General features: G+C 36.1%; 1 protein-coding gene across 1 annotated transcript; it reads right to left on the bottom strand.

Moving 5' to 3' along the window:
- Positions 1–8,580: 8,580 nt before the first annotated feature.
- LOC107559934 (glucagon family neuropeptides-like) lies at positions 8,581–13,228 on the bottom strand. The gene is made up of 7 exons (XM_016243962.1): positions 13,202–13,228; positions 12,891–12,974; positions 11,866–12,000; positions 11,075–11,179; positions 10,462–10,596; positions 9,896–10,016; positions 8,581–8,804 (listed from the first exon to the last, which is right to left on the bottom strand). Exons 2-7 carry the CDS (start codon positions 12,971–12,973, stop codon positions 8,796–8,798), a joined length of 588 nt encoding a protein of 195 aa, XP_016099448.1. The 5' UTR covers position 12,974; positions 13,202–13,228; the 3' UTR covers positions 8,581–8,795.
- Between the last annotated feature and the right edge of the window lie 548 nt (positions 13,229–13,776).

Raw genomic sequence — 13,776 nt, 5'->3', positions numbered from 1 at the left:
ATTCTAATGGATGCTTTTTAAAAACAGCATTTATTACTGAGATAATATTGCTTTTAAAGAACATACATAAGTGCAAAATGAATATAATTGCACCTAATTGCATGTTCAATGCATTTAAATGAAAATATCTTATATTAAATGCAATTAGCTGAACTTTACAGTGATTTTTGACCCACTTAAGTAGGACTTAAGTACATCTTTATATAATTTCATAATTACTTCTATTGCTTTTGAAATATGGTTGAAGTGTATACTGTTCAATGAACTGACGTGCTTTTATGATAAACGAATATATATATATATAGTTAATGTAAGTTGTAATGATGATGCAATATAGTACATTTAAAATATATTAACTTTAAATATTTGGTAACACTTTACATTAATGTTCAATTAGTTAATGTTAGTTAACAAACATGAATGAACAATGAACAATACATTTATTACAGTATATATTAATGTTAGTTAATGAAAATACAGTCCTTCATTGTTAGTTCATGTTAATTCACAGCGCATTAACTAATGTTAACAAGCACAACTTTTGATTTGAATAATGCATTAGTAACTGTTGAAATTAACATGAACTAAGATTAATAAATGCTGCAGAAGTATTGTTCATGCTTAGTTTTTAACTAATTTTAACAAATGAACCTTATTGTAAAGTGCTAGCAAATATTTTTATGTAACCTTAAAGATGATTCAAATTAAATTATTGGTAACACTTTATTTTAAGGTGTCCTTGTTACACGTTACATGTACTTACTATTATAATAACAATTAATTATGCATAATTACATGCAAGTAACCCTAAGCCAAACCCTAACCATATTGTAAAACATGTAGTTAATTAATATTACTCAGTGTGTATATGTATAATTACACTGTAACAAGTACAACTTAAAATAAAGTGTAACCAAATGATTATTGTATTATTAAAATGATGATTTAAAATGTACTTTAAAGTCTATCTATCCATTTATGCTCTAAATCTCTTGTGCGATATAAGGTAGTGAAGTTCATTAAAACAAAATGTTTAATTTGACATTATTTCAAATTGCACTTTTTATAAGTGTGTTAAGAAATAATCCTGAAAATGTTTCACTTACTGTACCTCATAATATCTAGTATAAATAGTATACTTGTAAGATTTGAAGTACACTTCAAATTAACATTCAATACAATGAAGTGCGCTTGTTTTTCACATGCAGGGCAACTCACGCTCAGCAGAATAATTGGGAGCATTTCTTGCGCTCAAGTGCTGCTCAACACATGAATAAGACAGGACAGATTTCTTCCACACACTACTTACTTCCACACACTTCCATGATTATTGCTCTTCGTCATACAGCACCTCCACGCAGGCCATCGCCAAAGAAACACCTCGAGGATCCTGTAAAAGCGGAAGTGTCTTCATTTTAGTGCCAAACCATGAGTAAATTATGAATATGTTCCAGTTCTTCCGACAAGACTAGCAGGAAAGCCATGAGCACACTAGATGACGACCTGTGAGAATTATATATTTCCACTGGCTTTTGGTTAATTGCAGAGAACAAGCTGTAGGTTTATGATTCTTACATGTTTTGTTTATCATTGTGATCTTCACAAATGAACACAAAATACATTTTGTGCCAGAAGTAAAAGGCTAAAGGTATGGGCTATAAAGAAGCTACGCCAGACACCGCGGTCACATGACTTCAACATCACCGTCTTTATTTTAAAACCATTTTCCCTGGAAGTTTGAATTAAAACAGTTTGCAAGAGTGAGATTATAAACTCAATGAGGCTGTGAAAGCGACTAGTGAGTAGATGAGTTTATATGTTCGATGCAATGACTTTTAATGTCCCCCGACAACCTCTGTAGTCCCATTTAGACACTTGTAAGCAACCGCCTTTTTAAAATAAAAGCATTACAAAAATCACAAGGGTATTTACTGCTGGAAGTTTGAATTAAAACAGTTTGCAAGAGTGAGATTATAAACTCAATGAGGCTGTGAAAGCGACTAGTGAGTAGATGAGTTTATATGTTCGATGCAATGACTTTTAATGTCCCCCCGACAACCTCTGTAGTCCCATTTAGACACTTGTAAGCAACCGCCTTTTTAAAATAAAAGCATTACAAAAATCACAAGGGTATTTACTGATGTATTATAAAACGGATAGTTCCAGTCCTTGATTCTGATTGGCTGAGCCGAGTTCAAAGCTGTTGTAAATTACTCTACAAACACACACCTTTGTTTACGTTTGTGTGTTGTTTGGCATCCGCTTTGTTGCAACCACAACCGTTTCTGAGGAACTACATTGTTTGGCGGAAGAATAATGTTTTTATTAATATCATTACACATTTTTGCACTGTTTTATTTTGTGAAACCTTACTACGTATATGGAATAACCGTTTTATAAAAGCAATAAGCCCCGTGGAGCCGTGGTTTACAGTGAATTTATAACCGCTTCGCGTCGTGCCTAACAACACTGTAAACCACGGCTTCTTGGGGCTTATTGCTTTATTTTATGTTGTAGCATAAAACGCGAAAAAATGTTCAGCTTGTATTAACCGCAGACCTTGTTTCAGGCATTTAACCAAAAACCTCTCTACTACATAGTATGCAAAAAATAGTATGCTAAAAGAGTGGTATGTCCGAATACGGAGTATTTGAAAAATAGTATGTAAAACTTCCGGTGAGATTCTGAAGTGCGCACTCGGTGGATATTTTACCATCCCATAAGGCCATGGGAGAGGATTTGTGAATGGCAGTGAAGCGTGTAGTACATCTGAATTCCACTCATACTACCCGAACTCTTTTTTTTAACAGTCGCAGAGTAAATTCAAATTAAAATGTAGTTCCTACTCGGCATGCAATTTCGGACGCACCGACTGACTACAGAATGGAAGTGCTAAAATGCTCGTTTGTTAACTCGTTAAGCTCGTTAAAATGCTTGTCAAAAAAGGAAAGATACAGGGAACTGGTTAACTGGTAAACCATGTCCCTCTTTGTTGATTGGAGTGTATGCCAGACCAATACGTGTTACTCCCAGCATGCAACTGCCTTTTTGTGTGTGTTTCAGTATCCCACAGTGAATTCATCAGCTCGTTCTGAACAGTGTGTTAAATGCCATTAGCCAATTAGCCTCCTATAGGCTGAACTGTCACACATACCCAGCATGAGCGTACAAATGAACTGGTATGACTCTAGGCTAGAGTGAATTTTTGACAATTTATTGTAATGTGTAATGAAATGCTTTCTCTGTTTTCTTCGTAATGTTCAGGTCTGGCCGTTATTTTTTTAAAGGCTTAGTAAAGATTAAAGGCACATCTCTTTGGCCAAGCATTCAAAGAATGCATCTCATAATCTTGTACTATATCTGATAAAATGCACATTATTATTCTTTCGGCTTGTGTTACACAAATCAACTGTGACCCTGGACCACAAAACCAGTCATAAGGGTCAATTGTTTGAAAATGAGATTTATACATTATCTGAAAGCTGAATAAATAAGCTTTCCATTGATGTATGGTTTGTTAGGATAGGACACTATTTGGCTGAGATGCAACTATTTGAAAATCTGGAATCTGAAGGTGCAAAAAAAATCAAAGTTTTTAAAGTTGTCCAAATGAAGTTCTTAACAATGCATATTACTAATCAAAATTTAAGTGTTAGGAAATTTATAAAATATCTTCATGCAACATGATCTCTACTTAATATTCTAATGATTTTTGGCATAAAAGAAAAATCTATAATTTTGACCCATACAATATATTTTTGGCTATTGCTACAAATATACCCCAGCGACTTTAAGACTGCGTTTGTGCTCCAGGGTCACAATTTTGCTTGGTTGGAACAGCAGCTACGCTAATTATGTCTCTATTTGCTTTTCTGTTTTTGTCAGGGGATTGACACAAGCTTCAGTCTTGATCCAGAACACCTGAGAAGAGATGATGCAACCCCTCAGAGGACCTCAGATGATGCCAACCCTGAAACAACATACAGAACTACCACATTTTGCTATAAGTTTGATTGCATCATATGCTAATTGCTGTTAATAGGGTTCATCTTCCGTTTGATTACGTCTTTGATTTGTCCGTACATTTCTGCCATATGTACGACAGTCACCACTGATAAGCTACTAGAAGTGCCCTTCGAACTGAACAAGTTCACTCCCTTCGGATTGCAATTCCCCCTTAAGATGCCAGAATAGCCTGTGAAGTCCACTTACGATTGAATGGAACGCACCTCAAGTGTGCACAAATATGTGTGTTAATGCCAAAGTAAGTTTATTTTCACTTTTAAAAAAGTGCGTTCTATATAGTATATATTGGGTACCCATATTGGGTAGTATGTATATATATATATATATATATATATATATATATATAGTAGGCCATCCGGGGACTTTTCGCCTACTGTTTTTCGAATACTATGAATTTGGACATACTACTTGCCTCACATACTGTTTTTCGCATACTATATAGTAGGGAAGTATACGCAGGGACTGTCTTTAATCTTGTTTTTGTTGAAAGTAGTTTGTATTCTATGTCCAGATGTTCAGGTACACTCTTAAAAATAAAGGTGCTTCAAAAGGTTCTTCAAGCGATGCCATAGAAGAACCATTTTTGGTTCCACAAATAACCATTCAGTCAAAGGTTCTTTAAAGAACCATCTCTTTCTTACCTTTTTATAATCTGAAGAACCTTCTTTCGCCACAAAGAAGCTTTTGTGGAACAGAAAGGTTCTTCAGATGTTAAAGCTTCTTTATGGAACCATTTAGACAAAAAGGTTCTTCTATGGCATCGTGAAGCACCTTTATTTTTAAGAGTGTATGCGTAAGGTATTTAACTAAAGCTAATGCTAGCGATAATAACTTGCATTAATGATGACATATAGCAATAATAATATCGCAATATCATATTAATCATGTTACTTAAATGTTTATGCTGTATAAACGCCATGTCCCAGTCAAGTCCAAACGAACTAACTCAGGACTGTATGCAAAATGCAATTTCAAACAAACATAGTCTGACAAGACAAATGACAAAAACTTAATACATGTAAGTAATGGTAACTGTAAATACTCTGAAATGCAAAGTAGGGAATATACCATGGTATTAAATAAACACTTTAAATACCTTCGCTTTATTTTTTACTTAAATACTGTATTAAATGAAAATAAAGTTGTTTTAATTTAATGTAGAAATAAATGGTTCATAATTCAAATTATGAAATCCCCTTTCATGAGAAGTGGCTGTATGTTAAAAACAAAAACTCAGTGAGAAAAAGTAAATAATGAAGTTAAGGGGCTGACTATTAGAGCGAGCGAAATGCTCGGTAGTGCACCTGGTACAGCTGAGGTTTTGAAGCGCTCGGGTACGAGTCCCGTGAATTATGAGTCGCAATATAAGCAAATGCGTTTTGAACTCACGTTTGCTTTTTTAACACTGTTGTTGGGTTTCTGGCAGGGTGCTGTAGATGGGGTGTTGAAGAAGCACTAAAAAAAAGAAGTAAGTTTATTCGCATATCGTTCTCTCTCTTAATATGTACGTGAGTGTAAATGTCAGCAGCATTGTATATGTCTAAAGGATTGATGGTTGTCAGGTAAAAGAAGAACATATTGATGCAGTTCATTCAGTCTGCTATTTTATTCCAACTGTTACTCCTGACCAGACACTTACGTAAATAATTAGTTTATACGTAGAGTTATGCTTCTATTAAGTGTAAAGGTGCAACAACAACAACAAAATATTAAGTTAACTTAGTGCCCATTTACGTCAAAACTAGGCTAAGTTGTAACTTGAATACATCTGGTGCAAGCGGCCCCTGGACAATAACCAATCATTTGTATTCTATATTTTTTTCCTAGTGACAATTTTATGATTGGTTTATATGCTACAAACACTTTTTTCCATTTTATTGCATGGAGATGACTTGAAAAATACACTTAAACCTTATAATGTCGCAATCGTGTAGCTATGTATTGTCTTCACGTTTCATCAGTCAAAACGTTTCTGCTTTTTATACAGCGATAGCTGAATGCCTTTCTCCATATTAGGGATTTCCTGGCATGATGTCAGAAGTTATTACTTCTATGAGTCTGTTATGAACTTTCTGCGTGAGAGCGCCCTCCGGCTTCGAGTATGAATGAAACATGCACTGCATAATGTTTACATTGCCTCATTTTGGATATGAATAAAATGTCGGGTCATGCATAGACTATCACACTGGCCCTTAAAAACCTCTACGTGAACATGCTTGCCTGAAAAAAGTGAAGGGGGCGAATTTCTGTTTTATTAAAAATGCGTGGGAAAAGGGGGGGGGGGGCATGTCCCCAGCGTATTCTATGCCCATGGTTGCCAGATTGACACAAACTAAACATGCTTTTAGCGCTTTAAACATGCTTTTAATGTCATTTTGCAGAAATTACACCAAACGTTTTTTCCAATGAGCCTGGGTTGCAACCTAGTTTAACAGACAGCTGAATTACAGAAGCTGCGGTAAATATGCAGGAATCATTTGACAAGAATGCATGTGAATGAGTTTATCAAGTCACTTGTGCACTCATCAGAGCCACACCAGTTTGTGATCACACTCTTCTCTTTGACTCATTGGTAAAAAAGTCTATTGTTTGTCAGAGAGAGAAATGTAATTTGGTCACGGGGGGGAAAGGGGGGGGGGGGGCATGTCCCCAGCGTATTCTATGCTCATGGTTGCCAGATTGACACAAACTAAACATGCTTTTAGCGCTTTAAACATGCTTTTAATGTCATTTTGCAGAAATTACACCAAACGTTTTTTCCAATGAGCCTGGAACCTAGTTTAACAGACAGCTGAATTACAGAAGCTGCGGTAAATATGCAGGAATCATTTGACAAGAATGCATGTGAATGAGTTTATCAAGTCACTTGTGCACTCATCAGAGCCACACCAGTTTGTGATCACACTCTTCTCTTTGACTCATTGGTAAAAAAGTCTATTGTTTGTCAGAGAGAGAAATGTAATTTGGTTATTTAATGTATTAGAAGAAATCTAACACATTAGCAAGCCACCCGATCAATGTCTGCTTAGCCAAATACATTAAAATCTTGCAGAAATTACACCAAACGTTTTTTCCAATGAGCCTGGAACCTAGTTTAACAGACAGCTGAATTACAGAAGCTGCGGTAAATATGCAGGAATCATTTGACAAGAATGCATGTGAATGAGTTTATCAAGTCACTTGTGCACTCATCAGAGCCACACCAGTTTGTGATCACACTCTTCTCTTTGACTCATTGGTAAAAAAGTCTATTGTTTGTCAGAGAGAGAAATGTAATTTGGTCACGCTTACTTATTTAATGTATTAGAAGAAATCTAACACATTAGCAAGCCACCCGATCAATGTCTGCTTAGCCAAATACATTAAAATCAGCATTTTATTTTAAGTGGACTGCAAGAAAAACATAAAAATAGATCAAAGGGGTATGAAAACTGTGCTTGTGACCGCTTAAAAAAATTACAGACTTACAAATTAAACGTTTTAATACTAATCAATCATCCTCTTTTAACCCACATTACACAGTTCTGACAGTGGATACAATGCATGTTTGCATGAGATCAGTCAAACAGCTAAACGGACATGTAATGAAGATGGTAAAGGTCAGTGTTTTTGCCTGCTGTGCTACAGTGATGTATGGGGTCCAGTGTGAAATTATTAGCTCTGATCTGCTCTGACGGGAACTAAAAGGTTCTCCTTACGCTGGTGTCTCTGCACTATAACACCAGTCACGGCCTGGTGGGAGAACACATACAAATACATACAGACATGTGTATTTTCTACTGTATATCTCCGCTTTAGTGGTAAGCAATTAAATATTTCACTTTATCAGACAGCGGTAGCATGAAACCCTCATTTCTATTAACTTGTGTTCCTGCTTATTGTGTCACTTTTCACTTTAGTGTCACTTTTCAAATTATTTTTGCATATGTTATAATATTTTTTGCATCATGCACTCTCAGAAAATAGGTATAAGAGCAGTCACTGGTGTGATTCCTTTTAAAAAGATAGACCTTTGTACCTCAAGCATCCATATTGGTATCTTAAAGGTACATATTAGTATTTAATGTGTACATATTAGTACTGCTCTAGTGACAGCTTTTGTACTTTTTTCTGAGAGCATGGGTTATATTTCTATTAATTTTCATTTATCTGACACATCACACATTTTCTGAATTTTATATTTATTGATGGCATATCACATTTTGTTTGTGAAGACGTGCTCTTTCTAAATGGTTACATTACTTGCAGGTGTATCATATTTACTGTACATGTATTTATGATCCAAGGGTGTTTATTTGTGCTTTGCTTTCCTCATAATCATCAAAGATTAGACAAAATTGTTGTTTACAAAAATGTATTCATACAAATCTCACAACACAGTTTTTTGTTTTGTTTCGTTTCTTACATATATAATGGTGCCCTTGTGTGGCTCCCATGTGTTGATGTACTAACGATCAGCACAAGACAGAGATTTATCTTAATGTTTAAGTAAGGCTTTGGGCACTATAGGTCTCTGCACACAAAATGAATGTCAAGGCTGCGAATGTTTAATAAATGCCATACAGATCGCTACAACACACTATGCATAGAGAAGTTAAATCGAATAACCGGAAAGCCAGGTGGAATTTGAACAAGGTATGTTATGTGAGAAATAGGAGATGTGTGAGCAGGTGATTGCAGCATTTGGAGGGCCACTAATGTGCCATCTGAAATTGGTGGCCATTTTAAAGATGAAGCAAAGGCACCCAAGCCGCTAGCTGCCTCCTGTGTCACAAAGCCTGCAGGAGAATGCAGAATTAAACACAGATTGATTTCACATGATCACCCTTTTACACGCAAACACATTATAATATGCATATGCAAACATGTACATATCACTAACAAGCTTAAGCATATACAACACCGTCAAAAACTGTGATGTAAGTTGGAGGTTTGCTTCTAACAGTTGGTTTTACCTCAAAACATATTGCCTTTTATTTCATCTTTCGGAATATTAGTTTGTTTTGCATGCATAAAGGGATTATTACAGAATACAACTATATATGTCATACCCAACTCATCTAACAATGACCTGCTGATACTTATAACCACAAAAATTTAAGATGCAGAGACACACGTCTCCATTGATTAACAGCTTTATGGTCATAGACAAAGAACAAACATTGACACTGATGTGAGAAGCGTGCAATATGAGAAAGATAGAAAATTGTGAAAAAAGAACAAAGAAAGAAATATTTATAAGTCTGAACCACTGTAATCAAGTCTAATAGACACGCATTCATATATGAACTTGAGATTTCAAAGGGGACCAATTGCATGCTCAAAAAGAGTCATCTGTGTGAATCTTAGCGTTTGAAGATGCTGATTTAATTCACATTTATAGGGACAATAAAGGCCTGTTCCGTTCACACTAATAACGATGACTATAAAAACACAATAGGAATGAGCTGTAGGTTAGTCGTCTGCCGCTTTAAATGCTCGAGCTCGCCAAAATCAGGTGGATTCTGATTGGCTGTCAATGTTTTTATCATTCATCAGCTGAAAAAATTAATCTTTCTGAAAGTGATTCCAATGATATTGTTCCTCTGTGTCGTTTTAGTTGTGGGGTAGACTTCCATATTCACATCGAACTGGAAATTATGTAACTTTTATAGTTACAGTTTTCATCATAGATATCGTCTTTGGTGTGAACGGGCCTTAAGGAGCTCTTTTTTCAGAAAGGTTTGTGCAAGAAAAGAAAATTTGTTGAATGGCTTGTGAGATTTAAGCCGTAGATGAAAGTGTGAAGAACTTCATGCGAGTAAAAGCATGGAAGGGATGAGAGAGACCCCTCAGAAAAGCACTATGGCATCGAGCCTTAGAAACTCACCGGGAACTCAGGAGGGAACTGTCTCAGCCAATCCAACAAAAATGCCTCAATCTCATCCCCATCCGGGAGCACACCAAAGTCTACGTCTTGTAGAAATTGGTGCAAATCTAAGTCTTCAGGGCTGTTGTAAATAAAAAAAACTTCTTTCTTAATGTCAGGAGTGAAAGAAGGAAGGTTTCATTCAATGTAGTGATTGTCTTTCAGACTATTTATTTACTCATATTCAGGCTGATGTATTTAATAGACAAGGTATTGAAACAAACATGAATGAATAAACAAACAAACAAACAAGCAAATAAATAGCATTGGTAAAACTAAACGACTGGTCCACAAGGAAGATCGTTGCATCGTCAGGTGCTTCAGTACAAAAGAAAAACAATATTATTATCAAAATAGTCATTTTAATGTCTTTACTTAATACATAAATACATGTTTATAAAGAACACATCTTCATAGTAGTCTTAATAGTGACTAACTTGCCCCAAAAGCTGTACATGATAGACGCATTTGGAAAAGGCTACAAATAGGCGAGCCACCGTCCTTTGCTTCTATATCTCTGTCTATACCTTTTGCCAAGGACTGCGGCCAGATACTTCTGTACGGCCATTTGCATCCGGTAGCGACTGTAGCTGTCCGTGAAAACCCCGTCCGAGTGACGCTTTGAGAGCGGCTCATTGTCGTCCTCTATCGTGCTTCCTCCTCTGCGTTAGAGAAAAAGGACAAAGCTTTCTAGAACCCAGCATATTACAGAACCTTTGTGAAAAAAGTCACATTATTTGGATTTAAGTGTGCATATGTTAAATAATAATAATCTAGTTGTCGCTAAAAAATCGTTTCATTTAGGAATATTTAGGATATTTCATAGGCTATAGGATAATAAATTATAATAAGTTGTGAAAACAGGGCTGTTCACAAAGGATGCTTTTTCACAATCTTTTTGGCATAAAAAATAGTATCACATTTTAAAACGTCGCGGGAGTTCTGCATTATTCCATCGAACGGTTTTTAAAAACAAGAACGCTTTCCTGTGTGAACGCCCCACAGATCTTACGAATGTTGAGAACCCCACATATAAAGTTGATATAGCGCACGGACAAAAAGTTGGAAGATTACATTACTGATAGCACTTAGGATGAGAGCACGAGGAAACAGATGGAGAGACAGAAATGCTGTTTTTACCCCACGCGTTTTGCCATCAGTGTATGCAGGTATTTCCGCGCTGATAACTGACCGAGCACTTTCCGGTAGGCTTTATTAAACATCCCGTCAGCGTGCCTTTCCAATCTGGGTGACAAATTGACAAAACAAAAAAAAGATTGTACAACAACGTATCAGTGGTGGTCAAAAGAGAGATCAGCTTCAGCTAATATAACGCAACAGTACACTCTAAAAAATGCTGGGTTGAATACAACCCAGTGCTGGGTAAAATAGGGACAAACCCAATTGCTGGGTTTGTCCATATTTAACCCAGCATTTTTTAGAGTGCACCCTATTACATGAGAGTGATGTTACAAATTAGATACACTCTAAAAAATGCTGGGTTGAATACAACCCAGTGCTGGGTAAAATAGGGACAAACCCAATTGCTGGGTTTGTCCATATTTAACCCAGCATTTTTTAGAGTGTATCTAATTTGTAACATCACTCTCATGTAATAGGGTGCACTCTAAAAAATGCTGGGTTAAATATGGACAAACCCAGCAATTGGGTTGTTCCCTATTTTACCCAGCACTGGGTTGTATTTAACCCAGCAGTTTTTAGAGTGTGGCTTTTTCAGTCGGAGTTGTTTTCAAACACTAACTATGTTCACAATTTTTTGTGCAAACGTCTTATACAAGCCAATGGCTCGATTTGTCTTAGCAAGCAGAACAATGCAACCAGAGCAATCACTGATAAACAAACGGGTACTATTTTGGGAATGCCTAGAAATAGAACAGGAGCTCGGGAAGAAAGAAGTAGCCTATGATCACCTTTTCGATGGAGGACTGTACAACGTGTATGCGTCTTCAGTAACTGAAGGAGAGCTTCGAATAGTGATCTGGTCAGTGTCAAAGGTTAGATCCGTTAATGAGTTTCCCTCCTCGTCAAATCCTGCAGTCTCCATTCTGTAACAAAACATCAAGTCATTTCATTCGCAAGTAATTAACACAGGCTATTACTGTGCTCTAAACATTTCAAATGCATATACTATTATGTAATAACAAAATAGTAAAGATATGTATGTAAAAAATGCTTTTAAATTTTAGTTTGTCCAAAAAAGCATTGTGGACATCCGTGATCAATATTTTTTCTTATAAGCTATTGTACTTTATTTATGCCTGGTAAAATCAAGCAATATATGGTCGTGCCTTTTAAAACTATTTACTTTAAAATTGAATCAACTGAAGGCTACTTTCTAATCAAAGTGCGTTCACACTTTTGTCTTTTCGAACAAAGCACGCGCATGTAAGCAATAAAACACCTCTTGAGTAGCCCCTAATACTTGTTATTTTTTATTAGACATACAGCGAACCAAAAAAAAGGCATCTGTTCAAATTGGTGTGATCGGACACTTGTCAATAAACAACCCGATCTCATGAAAGTGCGTGTAAATACTACGGCAAATAAAAACGAAAAATATTGATACGCAAAAATTGATTTTGGCGTGTATATGCTACGCGATGGGTATGTTTAGGGTTGTGGGGTAGATGCGTATCATATGCACGCGAAAACTGCGTATTATATGCACGCCAAACACATGCGTATCATATGCACGCGAAAACTGCGTATTATATGCACGCCAAACACATGCGTATCATATGCACGCCTAAGTCCATTTTTGCGTATCAATACCACGAGTTTTCGTTTTTATTTGGCGTACTATTTATACGCCTTTTCATGAGACCGGGCTCAAATTGTTTTATTCGTTTAACAGTGTTACTCCAGCTACGCTGCAGGCTACTCGAAATCCTCAAAATCCAAATTGTTACCGAGCGTTAGGTGAAAGTTTCCGTACCTGATGCTCGGGTAACTCAACACGTGGTGTACGAGGAGCCCGTAGATGAGGAACGCAAGAGTCGTTTTGCTGCTCGACATCATTCTGTAGAAGAAAGCATCACTTAATTCACAGAGAAGTATTTAGAACGTTCGGTCTTCGACGTTCCAAACTGTAGCCTATCGCTTCACTGTCCTTCTATTAGTTTAATGGCAGCATCAGGTGTCTCTGAGATCAACACTAAAAGGATGCTTCAAGTAGGCTACAACTACTCCCAAAAAAGATGTACTCAAAACTGAATTATTGCACACAGAATACCGGTCCCAACAAACCCATGCGTCTCTTCCAGCAGTGGTTTCATACCTGAGATAAAAATCTCTCTCTCTCTCTCTCTCTCTCTCTTCCAGTCTGCTCTTTAAACTTTTCTATGCGTCACTTTGTTATCCTTATGAGCACAGAACGGATTTTTTTCTCTCTCTCTTAGATCTCCGAACCGCAGAGATTTTTAAAAGAAATATTCTAATAATTAAGTATCACATTTTTATTTGAATATTGCATGTTGCTCTTTTTTAATAAGTGTTTTATTTCGGTTGATGTCATTTTAAAATGAGTTTTAATTTTACATTTTTATGCTTTAATTATTAGCTTGTCATTAAAATCACAAACCCCTTGCAGTATCTTCACGAACCCGTTTGGGAAACCTTGACAGAGTGTAATGTTTAATGCACTCCATGTTGTTAATAATGGAATATATTTTCTTACTCTTTGTATTTTTTTTTTATCAGTATGGTACAAGATTATCCTATTTAACTCAATCTGATAAATGAGTTAGGTTAAATGTAGTCTGTTTATATTACCTAAAATGTGTAATGTAAGGGATTACGTTACTAACTACAATTTTTGTCTT

The sequence above is a fragment of the Sinocyclocheilus grahami genome, unplaced genomic scaffold (assembly GCF_001515645.1).
Source record: "Sinocyclocheilus grahami isolate Dianchi unplaced genomic scaffold, SAMN03320097.WGS_v1.1 scaffold706.1, whole genome shotgun sequence".
Classification (NCBI taxonomy): Eukaryota; Metazoa; Chordata; class Actinopteri; order Cypriniformes; family Cyprinidae; genus Sinocyclocheilus; species Sinocyclocheilus grahami.
This window is presented reverse-complemented; position numbering and strand designations above follow the sequence as displayed.